Consider the following 14596-nt stretch of genomic DNA (forward strand, 5'->3'; position numbering starts at 1 on the left):
CTCCCCATCCCCACCCTCCTCTAGCTTATCTCTCCACGCTTCAGGCTCACTGCCTTTATTCCTGATGAAGGGCTTTTGCCCGAAACGTCAATTTCAAAGCTCCTTGGATGCTGCCTGAACTGCTGTGCTCTTCCAGCACCACTAATCCAGAATAGGGAGGGCCTCAACCGGGACCTTGGGTTCATGTCACATTACAGGTGATCACCATTGCACTACACACACACACAGATATTCCTACACACACACTATCTCACATACACATGGACACAGGTACACACAGACGCGCACACAGACACCCACAAACACCCTTATAGACACACACACTCCCACATTCACAAATGCACCCCCTCACAGACTTAAGACACTGCACTCACTATACACACACACACACTTTCTCACACTCACAACCCCCACCCCAGACAGACACACACACAGACAGACAAAGACCCACATGCACACGTATATTTTGTGGGGTGAATTTGTACTTGCAGAGTTACATTGCACTTTGCTCAATAACTGCATATATTCACGTAGAACTCTGAGCTCAAAAACTGCATGAATTTATGTAAAACTCTGTTATCTCACTTTTTAGATTAGAATCAATCTAAACATCAGGTCATAGACAGAGAACACAGGGGACTAACACCTTCAACATATTGTCCAGCTATCACCATTGTTAACAGCTAACCCGAGAATGCAACTTTTAAAAAAAGGTTTTGTGATTTACAGATGAAAGAAGTGAAACGATCACTGTATTCTAACAGATGCAAGGCTTAACAGACAATCAATTTTTCAATGTATAAATTCCAGTTACATCACACTGTAAATTTTTGCTATAAATTCTGTGTTACGATCGAGCCCTCCACTATCACCTGATGAAGGAGCGTCGCTCCAAAAGCTACTGTGCTTCCAATTAAACCTGTTGGACTATATAACCTGATGTTGTGTGATTTTTAACTTTGCAAACTCCACATCGACATTTGAAGCCGGGTCCCTGGGGCTGCAACGCTAACCACTGAGCCACCATGCCTTCTGCAAACAACTGAGGAGTTGTGCCAAAATGCGTGAGCGTGTTTGGGGGGAACAGAATAGTGCGGATGTTAGAATTCGGAATTATAAACGGAAAGCACTGAAGGACCTGATCAGGTCTGGCAACTTCTGTGGAGAGAAAAACAGCTAAAGTCTCCGGTCCGATTGTGCGCTGACTGCTCTTCCGGTAGCTGAATCGTTTCCCACTTTCGCAAAAATCTCCGCGGCCCAGAAATACTCCTTTGGTTTTAAAGTGTTTGGGTAGAATCCTGGATTTGTGGCGTTTTTACCAAAACGCACGCTTCGCTTTCTCATAGGTAAACCCGAACCTCACTTGGCGAGCCCCTCTTCTCTGTAGCTGTCATCCGAATTGAGTTATTGACACTTGAAGCAGAGCAAACCAGATGATTACTTGTGCAATTTGGTTATACGCCACGAAAATTTGATCTGCAGCAAGTTCAGACACGACCAAAGTACTTGGAATCTCGAATTCAACTGACAATGTTCCCTGGAGCTTTAACCACACCCGGCTGAGTTTTATCATTCGACCACAGCCAGTCTTGCACTCAACCTATTTAGCTTTCACACTGTTAACCTCGTGTGAAGACCTAGAGCAAATAAATATTTCTCCGAGAATCCCTGCAAAAGTCATCGGGAGCTGAAGGAATCCAAAATCAAATCGGTTTGAGTTACAGTGTGAACATGGCTTCCAGACAGCAGATTAAGAGTTGGGCCGAAGAGGCAATTTGTCCCATTTGTCTGGATTTCTTCACCGATCCGGTTACACTGGATTGTGGACACAACTTCTGTCGCTCCTGTATCACCCGGAGTTGGGAAAAGAAGGAGATAAACTCCTGCCCGGAATGTAGAGAGGAGTTTCCGGAAAGAAACCTCAGGGTAAATCGGGCCTTAGCGAATCTGGCCGAGGAGGCTCGAACATTAAAGCCGGATCCGAAAGAGAAGGAAAGTAAACCTCACTGTGAGAAACATCAGGAAGATCTGAAGCTGTTTTGTGAAACTGACAAGAAATTGATCTGCGTGGATTGTGTCACTGCTCCGGAACACAGAGAGCACCGCTTCATACAGATTAAAGAAGCTATTAAATACTACAGGGTAAAGTGGAAATATTTTGTAAGATGATGTGTTTATCACATTTTCACGGTCTCACTTCTGCTTTTTTGTTTTCGCTGTCACTCCCAGGATCAGTTGAAATCCTCATTAAATTCTCTCACAGAAAAGAAATCAACAGCTCTACAAATGGAACTGACCCAGAAACGGAAGATTTCCGAAATGAGGGTGAGCTCTCCCTGTGCTGATTCTCTTGGATCTCGGTTAGTTTTGTTCCCTTTATCGCGGGACATTAATGAGGTTTCACATTTCGTTTGGTAGGAACAAGCGAGCAGTCTGCAGACCCACATCACATCCGAGTTCACTAAAATGCACCAGATTCTCACTGAGAAAGAGCAGCGTTTACTCAGAGATCTCAGGGCAGAAGAGGAGAGGGTTGTGGAATCAATGGAGAAAAACCTTCGAGAGATTCAGGAGAATTTGAATTCTATTGAGGAGAATCTCTCAATTGTACAGAAACAGATGGAGCAAAAAGACGAGCTGATATTTCTGAAGGTGAGGGAATATATTGTGGGTTAGTTCAATCAAACTTCCGCAATCTCTGTGAACTGCGCACATGCACTTTCACTGAAAAGTAGGAACCGAATTAAAATGGTGTCTGTGCAACTTGTTAGCCAAGGATTGGTTTCCGCCTTCTGTTTGGAGAATCCCGGGGATGAAACATGATACTTTGCCATTAGTTGCATATTCCCCGGGCGAAATTACCTCTTGGAACTCCCACGGTAATCCAGTTCCAGTTCCATGTGGAGAGTGTGTAGGTGTGTCTGGGACAGTGGGAGTGTGAGAGTCACTGTATCCGTGAGCGGGACTGATGGTCAGCTCCAGTTTAGTTTATCCTCTCCTCAATCTTCCTTCCAAAATGGATCACTTTACACTTCCGTGTTGTGTCTGTTGATTTCAGCAGCCGGTCTGTCTCCCCCCGAAACGTGTTACCATCAACCTAAATATTTGCGATTTTCTTTTCAGAATGAAACTCGTCTGGAGAAAAGGTAAGACGTTTTATACTGAAATTTTGCAGTTTGTTAGTTTCACTCGGAAATATGTTGCTAATGGATTTATAGTACTTCATGCTCAAGCATATTGAAAGTTAGGATTGTTTGAGGATTTTACAGCATTTTCTATCAAAGCAGAATTTGTAAAATCAATTGCTTAATATGCACAGGATCAACGATGAGTGTCACCTACCCTCAACAGCAGAATCCGCTCTGTCTATTGGAAACTTCAAAGGTCCCTTACAGTACATAACGTGGAAAGAATTGATGCGCGGCATTAACCCGGGTAAAACTCACATTATTTCACTTGATTTTAACAAAAGGGGACCCAAGGTCCCAAATTATGTGACTGGATGATTGCTCCTCTGAAGCCTCTCTGCTTTTACATTTTGCTTTCTGAATTTCACTGGGTGCCTGGAGCCATTGCAGAACCAAAGGAATAGAGCACTGATTTCAGAACTGAAATTGAATTTCCAGTGGAGAATTAGATAAGTGTTCTTAATGCAATATCTCTGTGATACACTTGAAGCAGAGCAAACCAGATGATTACTTATGCAATTTGGTTGTACACCACGAAAATTTGATCTGCAGCAAGTTTTGACACGACCAAAGTCGTGATACACAGAGATATTGAAGGGACTGAGTTTAAACTATGATTCTGTTTGCTGAGATCAAGTAACTGAAGTTGCGACGTTATTCTTCACAAGAGAGGACTGGTATGTATGAGCATTCTAGGTTAAAAGATATAGAAATGATAAATACACAAAGATGCATTGGAAAGAAAACGACTGCTCCACTATAAATAGCCTGGGTGTTGTCATGGCCAGAAACTAAACTGGACAGCTATGTAAATCCTGTGGCTGGAACAGCAAGTCAGAGGCTGGGAATCACGTGGCAAGTAACTCACCTCCCGAGTTCCCGTTTTATGTCCATATTCCACAAGTCAGGAGTTTAAAGGCATACTCTCAACTTGCCTGGATGATTGCAGCTCCACCAACATTTAAGATGCTCAAAAAGATTCAAGAAAGTTCATTTGATTACCATTACATTCACCACTTTAAATATTCACTCACTCAATACCTACTCACAGTGTCAGCAGTGTTCAGCATCTACAAGAGACAATGCAACAACTCAGCAAATCGAAGACAGTAGTACCTTCAACATTTACCCACCTAGAAGAGTAAAAGAACAGATACATGGAGACTCCACTATATGTAAGGTCCCATCTATGGCACACATTGTCCTGATAGGGTAATATATTGTCACCCCTACACCGTCATTGTATCAGAATTTTGGATCTCCCTTCTGCACAGTTCAGAAGATATTCAAGACTAATTGGGGATGAAAAGTTAAAGCTGTCCCAACCAGCATTGGCCACATCCAACTAAAGGATTTTAAAAAATTCTTGACTATCATCTTCTGCCTTTTTTACATATGTGTGAACTATGTCTGTATGATATTTTGGGCCAATTGGTTGTGACAGAATCCAAATGGATAGTTTTTTTTTTAGCAAATGTTGCTTTTTAACAACTTCCATTATTCTGCTGGTGATTGAGAGTGTGTCATTGGGTCAGTAATTGGCTACACTGAATGTTCTTGCTTTTTGCAAAGAGGACATACATGAGCTATTTTCTACATGGAGACTAAAATACCTGTATTGTAACTATACCAGGAAAACTGGTTAAGAGAGCATCTAATTTTGGAACACAATTCCTCTGGGCTGTTTTGGAACTATTTATTCTGTTGCACTCCACGCCTTCAAACATTGTGGTATCATGTAGAGTCAACAGAGTTGACTGAAGATTGACATCAGTGATGTTGGGGATTTCATGAGAAGGCCAAGATAAATTATCTACTTATATGGGTGCATATTTTTCAGCTTTGTCCTTTGCATTATTGGTCTCCAGAGTCAATGCTGAGGCCTCAGGGACTTGTTCACTATTTCATATCAACATGCCACTACTTATGGTCTGTCCTGACAGTGGAATACAGAACTTTAATGATTGAGTAATTGCCCTTCTTAAGAGCTGAATTCCAATAGTCTTCCACAGATTTCCAGATTTGCTGCAGCTTTTTGCTGAGATTGCCACTTCTACTGAATGCACCTTCTGATCTAAAAACAAAGTGCTGTAAAAAAATTATATATCTGGCAGTAACTTTGGAGAGAAATAGATTTAACGGTGTGAATCGAGTATGACATTTCGTGGGACAGCCCTCTTCTTTTGCTCTCCCTCTTTCTCTCACCTCTAACTATTCTCTCCCTAGCTGCCTCTTGCCTCTTCTTCCCATACTTTTCTCCTAGCTCTTTTTTTCTTCTTACTACGTCCTTTTTCTTTCCTCTCTCTCTCCTGAGCCTCATACTTGCTCACAATCCACTAACACCTATTATCCCTCCCCTTTTACCAATTTGATGTCTTGGACAGTGAAGAAGGTTATTTCAGAGACCTTGATCAGATCCGCTGATAGGCCGAGGAGTGGCAGGTTGACTTTCATTCAGGTAGGTTTGAGGGAAAGCAAAGATCTTACCAGGAATGCAGAGTTTGAGCAATAGGGAAAGGCTGAAAAGACTGGGGCTATTTTTCCTGGAGCATCAGACAATGAGGTGTGACCTTATAGAGGTTTATAAAATCATGACAGACATGATTAGCCTTTTCTCCAGGGTAGAGGAATCTAAACTAGAGGACACAGATTTGGGGTGAGAAGGCAAAGATTTAAAAGGGACCTAAGGACAACTTTTTCATGCACTTGGTGATGCGTGTATGGAATGAGCTTCCAAAGGAAGTGGTGGATGCTGGTACAATTATAACATTTAAAAGGCATCTAGAAGGGAATATGAAGAAGAAGGGTTTGAGGGATATGGCCAAATGCTGGCAAATAGGACTAGACCAGTTTAGGATATCTGGTCAGCATGCTCGAGTTGGACTGAAACATATTGTCCAACTCTATGACTATAGCTCCATAATTCATATTTCATTAGCACTTACAATGTGATAATCCTCTCACAAATACACTTCCCAGAGCTATTATTTGATAATTCAATACAGCCGCATAACAAGATATAATTTCAAGTGACCAAGATCTTCATGGAAGCATAGATTTTAAGGAGACTTATAGGGAATGAATGTGCTGTGGAGTGATAGAGAATTTCAGAGCTTCACACCCTGGCAACTGAAAAGCTGAACACCAATGATGCCATCCTCTCTCTCATCCCATACTACCCAAATCCTTAACACTGCCATTTCTACTTGTAATTTTCCTATTCCCCCCACTCCCCCATAATCTCATTGCCCTAGTCTCTTCTAACATAATTTCCCTTTTCATCCCTCACTCTCTGAACTCCCCCTCCAGTAATCCTTTCCAGAACTCTCGCTGCCATCTACCATCAATTCACACGCCTCCAGTCTTGCACCTTTGATTTCACATTCAATACAAAGACCCTTAAAAGATATCTGATCATTCTTTTGCCTCTCTTTTCTTGTCATATGCTATGTCTGCTCCTACCTTTCCCCATTATTCTCAATTTCCCTTTACCCACTCACTCTACTCCCTATGATAACCCTGTCCTTCGACACACACGTGTTCATGTTCTCTCCTGCCCTCCCCACCTTTTTGAACCCCCTCCCCCACATCACGCGTTCTCGATTCCTCTCTCCCTCTCTCTCTCTGACGGTGTTATTTGATCTCTCCTCCAGCTCCAGCCTCTCTGACTCTGGATCCGAACACAGCGAATCCCTGGCTCATCCTGTCTGAGGACCGGACCAGTGTGAGACTCGGAGACAAACGGCAGCCGTTCCCTGACTCCCCGAAGAGATTTGATCCCCTACCCTTTGTTCTTGGATCACAAGGATTTACATCCGGGAGACATTACTGGGAGGTGGAGGTGGGAGGAAAGACGGAATGGGGTCTGGGAGTGGCCCGAGAATCTTTGGACAGGAAAAGAGTCAATATCTTGAACCCCGAGTCCGGAAACTGGACCGTGGGACTGATTCCAGGGAGTGGTTACTTTGCCGCCACCTCCCCCTCACCGACACCATTCATCCAGAGTGTGAATCCCAGGAAGATCGGGGTTTTCCTGGACTATGAGGGTGGACAGGTGTCATTTTACAATGCGGACACCATGTCCCATCTCCACACTTTCACCCACACTTTCACTGAGAGGATCTTTCCCATCTTCAGTCCAGGACTGAATATTGATGGGAATAACTCCGCCCCGCTGACAATCTGCAGTGGTAAAAACCACTAATAAATCCATCCCATAATTTCACCCCGTCCCCCTGCCTCCTGCCAGCTGTAAACTGATGGGGGTCGGTCTCAGTGACGGGTGGAGAGAGAAGCCAGGTTAACATTACGGGGATAAACCCTGTATCGGAACTGGGAACTGAAAGAATTGCAAAGAGCTGTGTAGAGTTAAGGGGAAAGAAGGACAGGGGAGAGAAGAAACAAATAGAAGCTCAATTGTAGAGAGGGACTTACTGGGGAGAATGAGCGGTGAGCTGCAGGAACCCGGGGACCTTCCTGCCTGTAATGTTGCTCCACAGGCGGGAGGTGGCGCTACATGACGGTGTTGGAGATGAATCAGTCAGTGGGTCTCAGACTGGGCTCAGGGGAGTCTTTCCAGGGGGGACACCGAATCATTTCACCGCCGGTGCACTTTGCGTCTATCCAGGGAGACACCAAATCAGATCACTATAGAATAAGTGTGTGGGGAGTGGAAGTGACGGAAAAAATGTAGCTCGCGTCAAAGTTTATATTATCAGCAGTTCGTGTCAATCCTGCATGATGTGGAGGTACCAGTGTTGGATTGGGGTGGACAAAGTTCCAAATCACATATCAGTTGATAGTCGAGCAGGTTTCTTTTGATGTACAAGCTTTCGGAGCGCTGCTCCTTTGTCAGGTAGCTAGTGGGCAGGATCACAGGACACGGAATTTATAGGAGAAAGTGAGGACTGCAAATGCTGGAGATCAGAGCTGAAAATGTGTTGCTGGAAAAGCGCAGCAGGTCAGGCAGACAATAGACAATAGACAATAGACAATAGATGCAGGAGTAGGCCATTCTGCCCTTCGAGCCTGCACCGCCATTCAATATGATCATGGCTGATCATTCCTAATTAGTATCCTGTTCCAGCCTTATCTCCGTACCCCTTGACTCCACTATCTTTAAGAGCTCTATCCAATTCTTTCTTAAAAGAATCCAGAGACTGGGCCTCCACTGCCCTCTGGGGCAGAGCATTCCACACAGCCACCACTCTCTGGGTGAAGTAGTTTCTCCTCATCTCTGTCCTAAATGGTCTACCCCGTATTTTTAAGTTGTGTCCTCTGGTTCGGCACTCCCCCATCAACGGAAATATGTTCCCTCCTGCCAGAGTGTCCAATCCTTTCATAAGCCTATACGTTTCAATCAGATCCCCTCTCAGTCTTCTAAACTCAAGGGTATACAAGCCCAGTCGCTTCAGTCTTTCCGTGTAAGGCAATCCTGCCATTCCAGGAATTGACCTCGTGAACCTACGCTGCACTCCCTCAATAGCCAGAATGTCTTTCCTCAAATTTGGAGACCAGAACTGTACACAGTACTCCAGGTGTGGTCTCACCAGGGCCCTGTACAGCTGCAGAAGCACCTCTTTGCTTCTATACTCAATCCCTCTTGTTATGAAGGCCAGCATGCTATTAGCCTTCTTCACGACCTGCTGTACCTGCATGCTTGCCTTCATTGACTGGTGGACAAGAACACCCAGATCTCTCTGAACAGCCCCTTTACCTAATTTGATACCATTGAGGTAGTAATCTGCCTTCCTGTTCTTGCCACCAAAGTGGATAACCAGACATTTATCCACATTAAACTGCATCTGCCATGCATCTGCCCACTCACCTAACTTGTCCAGGTCACCCTGTAATCCCCTAACATCCTCATCACATTTTACCCTACCACCTAGCTTTGTGTCATCAGCAAATTTGCTAATGTTATTGCTGATACCATCTTCTATATCATTTACATATATTGTAAAAAGCTGCGGTCCCAGCACGGATCCCTGCGGTACCCCACTGGTCACTGCCTGCCATTTCGAAATGGAGCCGTTAATCACTACCCTTTGTTTCCTATTAGCCAACCAATTCTCTATCCAATCTAGTACTTTGCCCCCAATCCCGTGCGCCCTAATTTTACTCACTAACCTCTTGTGTGGGACTTTATCAAAAGCTTTCTGAAAGTCCAGGTACACTACATCCACTGGATCTCCCTCGTCCATCTTCCGAGTTACATCCTCAAAAAATTCAAGAAGATTAGTCAAGCATGATTTCCCCTTCATAAATCCATGCTGACTCTGTCCTATCCTGTTACTATTATCCAGATGTGCCGTAATTTCATCCTTTATAATAGACTCCAGCATCTTTCCCACCACTGAGGTCAGACTAACTGGTCTATAATTTCCTGCTTTCTCCCGCCCACCCTTCTTAAAAAGTGGCACAACATTAGCCGCCCTCCAATCCTCAGGAATCAACCCCGATTCTATTGAACTCTGGAAAATAATCACCAGCGCATCCACGATTTCCCGAGCCACCTCCTTCAGTACCCTGGGATGCAGGCCATCAGGTCCCGGAGACTTATCAACCTTCAGACCTAACAGTCTCTCCAACACCAAATCCTGGCAAATAGAAATTCCCTTAAGTTCAGGTCCTTCAGCCACTGTTACCTCAGGGAGATTGCTTGTGTCTTCCCCAGTGAACACAGATCTGAAGTACTCATTTAATTCCTCTGCCATTTCTTCGTTCCCAGTAATATATTCCCCTGCTTCTGTCTTCAAGGGCCCAATTTTTGTCCTAACCATTTTTTTGCCTTGGACATACCTAAAAAAGCTTTTACTATCCTCCTTTATATTCTTGGCCAGTTTACCTTCGTACCTCATTTTTTCTCTGCGTATTTCCTTCTTACTAATCCTCTGTTGTTCTTTAAAAGCTTCCCAGTCCTCCGTTTTCCCGCTTATCTTCGCTAAGTTATACTTTTTCTCTTTTAACCTTATATGCTTCTTTACTTCCCTTGTCAGCCACGGCCGCCCATGTCTCCTCCTGGGATCTTTCTTCCTTTTAGGAATGAACTGATCCTGCATCTTCTGCATTATACACAGAAATATCTGCCATTGTTCCTCCACGGTCTTCCCTGTTAAGGTATTATACCATTGAACTTTGGCCAGTTGCTCCCTCATAGCTCCATATTTCCCTTTATTCAACTGAAATATTGTCACTTCAGATTGTACCCACTCCCTCTCAAATTGCAGATTGAAGCTTATTGTATTATGGTCACTACTTCCCAACGGCTCCTTCACTTCGAGGTCACTGACCAATTCTGGTTCGTTACACAATACCAGATCCAGAATCGCCTTATCCCTGGTCGGCTCCAGCACCAGCTGCACTAAAAATCCATCTCTGAGGCACTCCACAAAGTCTCTTTCTTGAGGCCCGATACCATCCTGATTCTCCCAGTCTACCTGCATGTTAAAATCCCCCATAACAACTGTAGTAACAGTTGTAGTAACTGTAGTAACTGCAGCATCCAAGGAGCAGGAGAATCGACGTTTCGGGCATGAGCCCTTCTTCAGGAATGAGGAGAGTGTGCCAAGCAGGCTAAGTTAAAAAGGTAGGGAGGAGGGACTTGGGGGAGGGGCGTTGGAAATGCGATAGTTTGAAGGAGGTTAAGGTGAGGGTGATAGGCTGGAGTGGGGGTGGGCGCAGAGAGGTCAGGAAGAAGATTGCAGGTTAGGAAGGTGGTGCTGAGTTCGAGGGTTGGGACTGAGACAAGGTGGGGGGAGGGGAAATGAGGAAACTGGAGAAATCGGAGTTCATCCCTTGTGGTTGGAGGGTTCCTAGACAGAAGATGAGGCACTTTTCCTCCAGCCGTCGTGTTGCTATGGTCTGGCGATGGAGGAGTCCAAGGACCTGCATGGAGTGGGAGGGGGAGTTGTAGTGTTGAGCCATGGGGTGGTTGGGTTGGTTGGTCCAGGTGTCCCAGAGGTGCTCTCTGAAACGTTCCGCAAGTAGGCGGCCTGTCTCCCCAATATAGAGGAGGCCACAGCAGATGCAGTAAATGATGTGTGTGGAGGTGCAGGTGAATTTGTGGCGGATATGGAAGGATCCCTTGGGGCCTTGGAGGGAAGTAAGGGGGGAGGTGTGGGCACAAGTTTTGCATTTCTTGCGGTTGCAGGGGAAGGTGCCGGGAGTGGAGGTTGGGTTGGTGGGGGGTGTGGACCTGACAAGGGAGTCACAGATGCAGTGGTCTTTTCGGAATGCTGATAGGGGAGGGGAGGGAAATATATCCCTGGTGGTGGGGTCCATTTGGAGGTGGCGGAAATGACGACGGATGATATGATGTAAATGGAGGTTGGTGGGGTGGTTGGTGAGGACCAGTGGGGTTCTGTCCTAGTGACGATTGGAGGGGCAGGGCTCAAGGGCGGAGGAGCGGGTATGCGGTGAAGAGCATCGTCGATCACGTCTGGGGGGAACTTGCAGTCTTTGAAGAAGGAGGCCATCTGGGTTGTTCGGTACTGGAACTGGTCCACCTGGGAGCAGATGCGGCGGCGGAGACAAAGGAATTCGGAATATGGGATGGTGTTTTTACAGGGGGCAGGGCGGGAGGAGGTGTAGTCTAGGTAGCTGTGGGAGTCGGTCGGTTTATAGTAAATGTCCGTGTTGATTCGGTCATCCGAGATAGAAATGGAGAGGTCTAGGAAGGGGAGGGAGGAGTCTGAGACGATTCAGGTAAATTTGAGGTTGGGGTGGAAGGTATTAGTAAAGTGGATGAACTGTTCAACCTCCTCATGGAAGCACAAGATAGTGCCGATACAGTCATCGATGTAGTGGAGGATAAGGTGGGCGGTGGTGCGAGTGTAGCTGCAGAAGATGGACTGTTCCACATATCCTATGAAGAGGCAGGCATAGCTGGGGCCCATGCGGGTGCCCATGGCTACTCCTTTGGTTTGGATATAATCAAAGTGTCAGACAATTGATGCAATGTATCCACAAACCTAACTGCTGTTGAGTCTTTAATCACTTAGAATGGGGATGGAGGTTTCGATTGATTATTATGTAAATCCCAGACCTTCTTTCAAGTCACAGTCCCGGGATAACTTAAAGTATTATAAAAACCTCAGTTCAACCAATGCATTAGAGATGTGAGGTTAGAACAGGTCTGTGTCCTAACATTTGGTTTTATTTCCAAAGTAGGAATTTATAAAATGTTACATTGACTTCTGACAGATTGTGTGCTTTTTGAACAAATGTGAATGTTTCTGTGAATACAAATCTGCAAATGGAAATTTGCCCCAGAGAATTTATGAGATTTACATGCACACACTCACACACTATGCCCCTCCCTTCCCCCCACACACTGGCAACCTCTCTCCTCCGTCTACGCGCACTCACACACATAAGTATGTGGAATGAATTTGCATTTGCAGATATGTATTTGCAGATACATTCTATTCTGTTCAAAAAGCACACCATGCATGCAGTCCGTCAATGTTGCATTTTATAAATTCCTACTTCGAACATAGAACCTGACTCAACATTAGGATATAGACAGACTCTAACCTCACATCTTTACTGCATTGTCTGAGCTGAGATGCCACCTCTTTTAAAAAATTAATACTTTGTTATCTCAGAATTGTGACTTGAAAGATGATGTGGGATTTACCTATTAATCAATCGAAACCTGTGCTCCCATTCTATGTGATTAAAGACTTAATAGCAATCTAGGTTTGTTCAAAATATTACTGTAAATTCTGGGTCCTGACCCACCAGCTACCTGAAGAAGGAACAGTACTCCAAAGGCTTGTACTTCCAGATAAACCTGTGGGAATATAACCTGGTGTTGTGTGATTTTTAACTTTGTCCACCATAGTCCAACACCTGCACATCCACATCATTGATACATAATTTCTAACCACTTTTAAATCAGCTCAATTTGCATACACTAGAATATAAGTGAATTTGGAGTTGTCATTTATTCCTGATTTAGTTTTTTTTTTAACACTCTGCACATTCCTGAAATGATTCTTAAATCACTACAATGTAAAGGACTTTTCTTCAATTAAAAGCATGATTCAACACTTGTGTGTAACCTGCTCAGATTATAGCTATAATTATAACTCATATTGGAGTTTATGATTACATTTGGAAATAGGTAGTACAAACAGTACAATCCAAGAATCACTGGAACAGATGAAACTTCTAACAAAAATGACAAATTTCATTGTTAAGTCCACGAAACAGAAATGAAAGTATGTTGCCTGTTTGGTTCATAAATCATTCTAGATTGTGGATCCTTAGGCAAAATTTGTCAGTGCAAGCTTTGAGGGCCAAAGGGCCTGTTCCTGTTTGGTATTGTTCTTTATTCTTAGAACTGGTTGATTCCAAATGCCTCTGGCTTGGATGAATGGAGAAGGTATTGCTCCAAAATGATACTAAGATCTACTCTAGGATTTCCATAATTGCTAGTGTAGATAAGGTATGCTGTACACAGTCAGAACATGTTAGCTCTTGAGGCTGGAGAGGTGCCTGGGGTAAAGCTATACAGCTATTAAAGATTCAGGGCCTTTCACACTATAGGGCTGCAATTTCTTTGTTACATTGAGGTGTTTATCCAACTCCCTCTTAAAAGTAGCTGCCAGAAGCCAAGGCAATTGCAAATATTTTGACTTGTTCAAAAGAAATGTAAGAATAGAATCATAAAATCCCTACAGTGTGGAAACAGGCCCTTTGGCCAAATAAACTCATTAATGACAGGCCAGTGAGTTTAACTTGGTGGGAAAACTTTAGGCTAATCTTAGATGCAGTTAGACAAGTGTGGATTAATTTAGGGAACCTAGATGGTATGATAAAAACAATTTATATTAAAATAACAGAATTGAATTGACCATTAGGATTTTTAGGATAACTTGTTAATTGACTTACAAAAGACATTTAACAAAAATGTCACACAAAAAAAAGGTTTTCACAGCTCACAGAATAAGAATGACAGTGATGACTTGAATATATATTTGGCTGGATGATATAAAACAATTGCAGAGAATTTTTATTTTTTAGATGGGGATAAGATTCACCATGATGTTACGTAGAGGACAGTTCCAGGATCATTGCTTTTCTCACATGTATTGATGGTGTAGTGTCCATAATTATAAATTACACAGATGCTGTAAAATTTGGATTTACTGTGACAGCTGAAATTTAATGCAGGGAAGCGTGAAGTGATATATTTTGTCAAGACTAGAGAAAAGCAATATGAACAAAACGGTATAATTATTAAGAAAACATATATGGAGGAAGCAAAATATTTGGATGTGAAGGTGGGAGGGCACAGTGGGTATATATTTAGAAAATATATGGAGTCTTAAATCTGAATAAAGGCCTAAGATCAAGGACGTTATGATGGAATTCCCAAAAAAATTGATTTACTCTCCATT

At 43.7% G+C, this 14596-nt stretch overlaps 1 protein-coding gene across 2 annotated transcripts; it reads left to right on the forward strand.

The window, feature by feature from the left end:
* Positions 1 to 989: 989 nt before the first annotated feature.
* Positions 990 to 8151, forward strand: LOC140455298 (zinc-binding protein A33-like). Of its 2 annotated transcripts, XM_072550047.1 has the most exons (6): positions 993 to 2142; positions 2230 to 2325; positions 2419 to 2652; positions 3124 to 3146; positions 3320 to 3435; positions 6842 to 8151. In XM_072550047.1, the coding sequence occupies exons 1-6, from the start codon at positions 1732 to 1734 to the stop codon at positions 7390 to 7392; spliced, it is 1431 nt and encodes a 476-aa protein (XP_072406148.1). In that variant the 5' UTR covers positions 993 to 1731; the 3' UTR covers positions 7393 to 8151. The 2 variants fall into 2 exon arrangements, with proteins under 2 accessions (XP_072406149.1, XP_072406148.1); XM_072550048.1 differs by lacking the exon at positions 3320 to 3435 and having other exon boundaries at positions 990 to 2142; positions 3059 to 3146.
* Positions 8152 to 14596: the final 6445 nt, after the last annotated feature.

The sequence above is a fragment of the Chiloscyllium punctatum genome, chromosome 30 (assembly GCF_047496795.1).
Source record: "Chiloscyllium punctatum isolate Juve2018m chromosome 30, sChiPun1.3, whole genome shotgun sequence".
In the NCBI taxonomy this organism is placed as follows: Eukaryota; Metazoa; Chordata; class Chondrichthyes; order Orectolobiformes; family Hemiscylliidae; genus Chiloscyllium; species Chiloscyllium punctatum.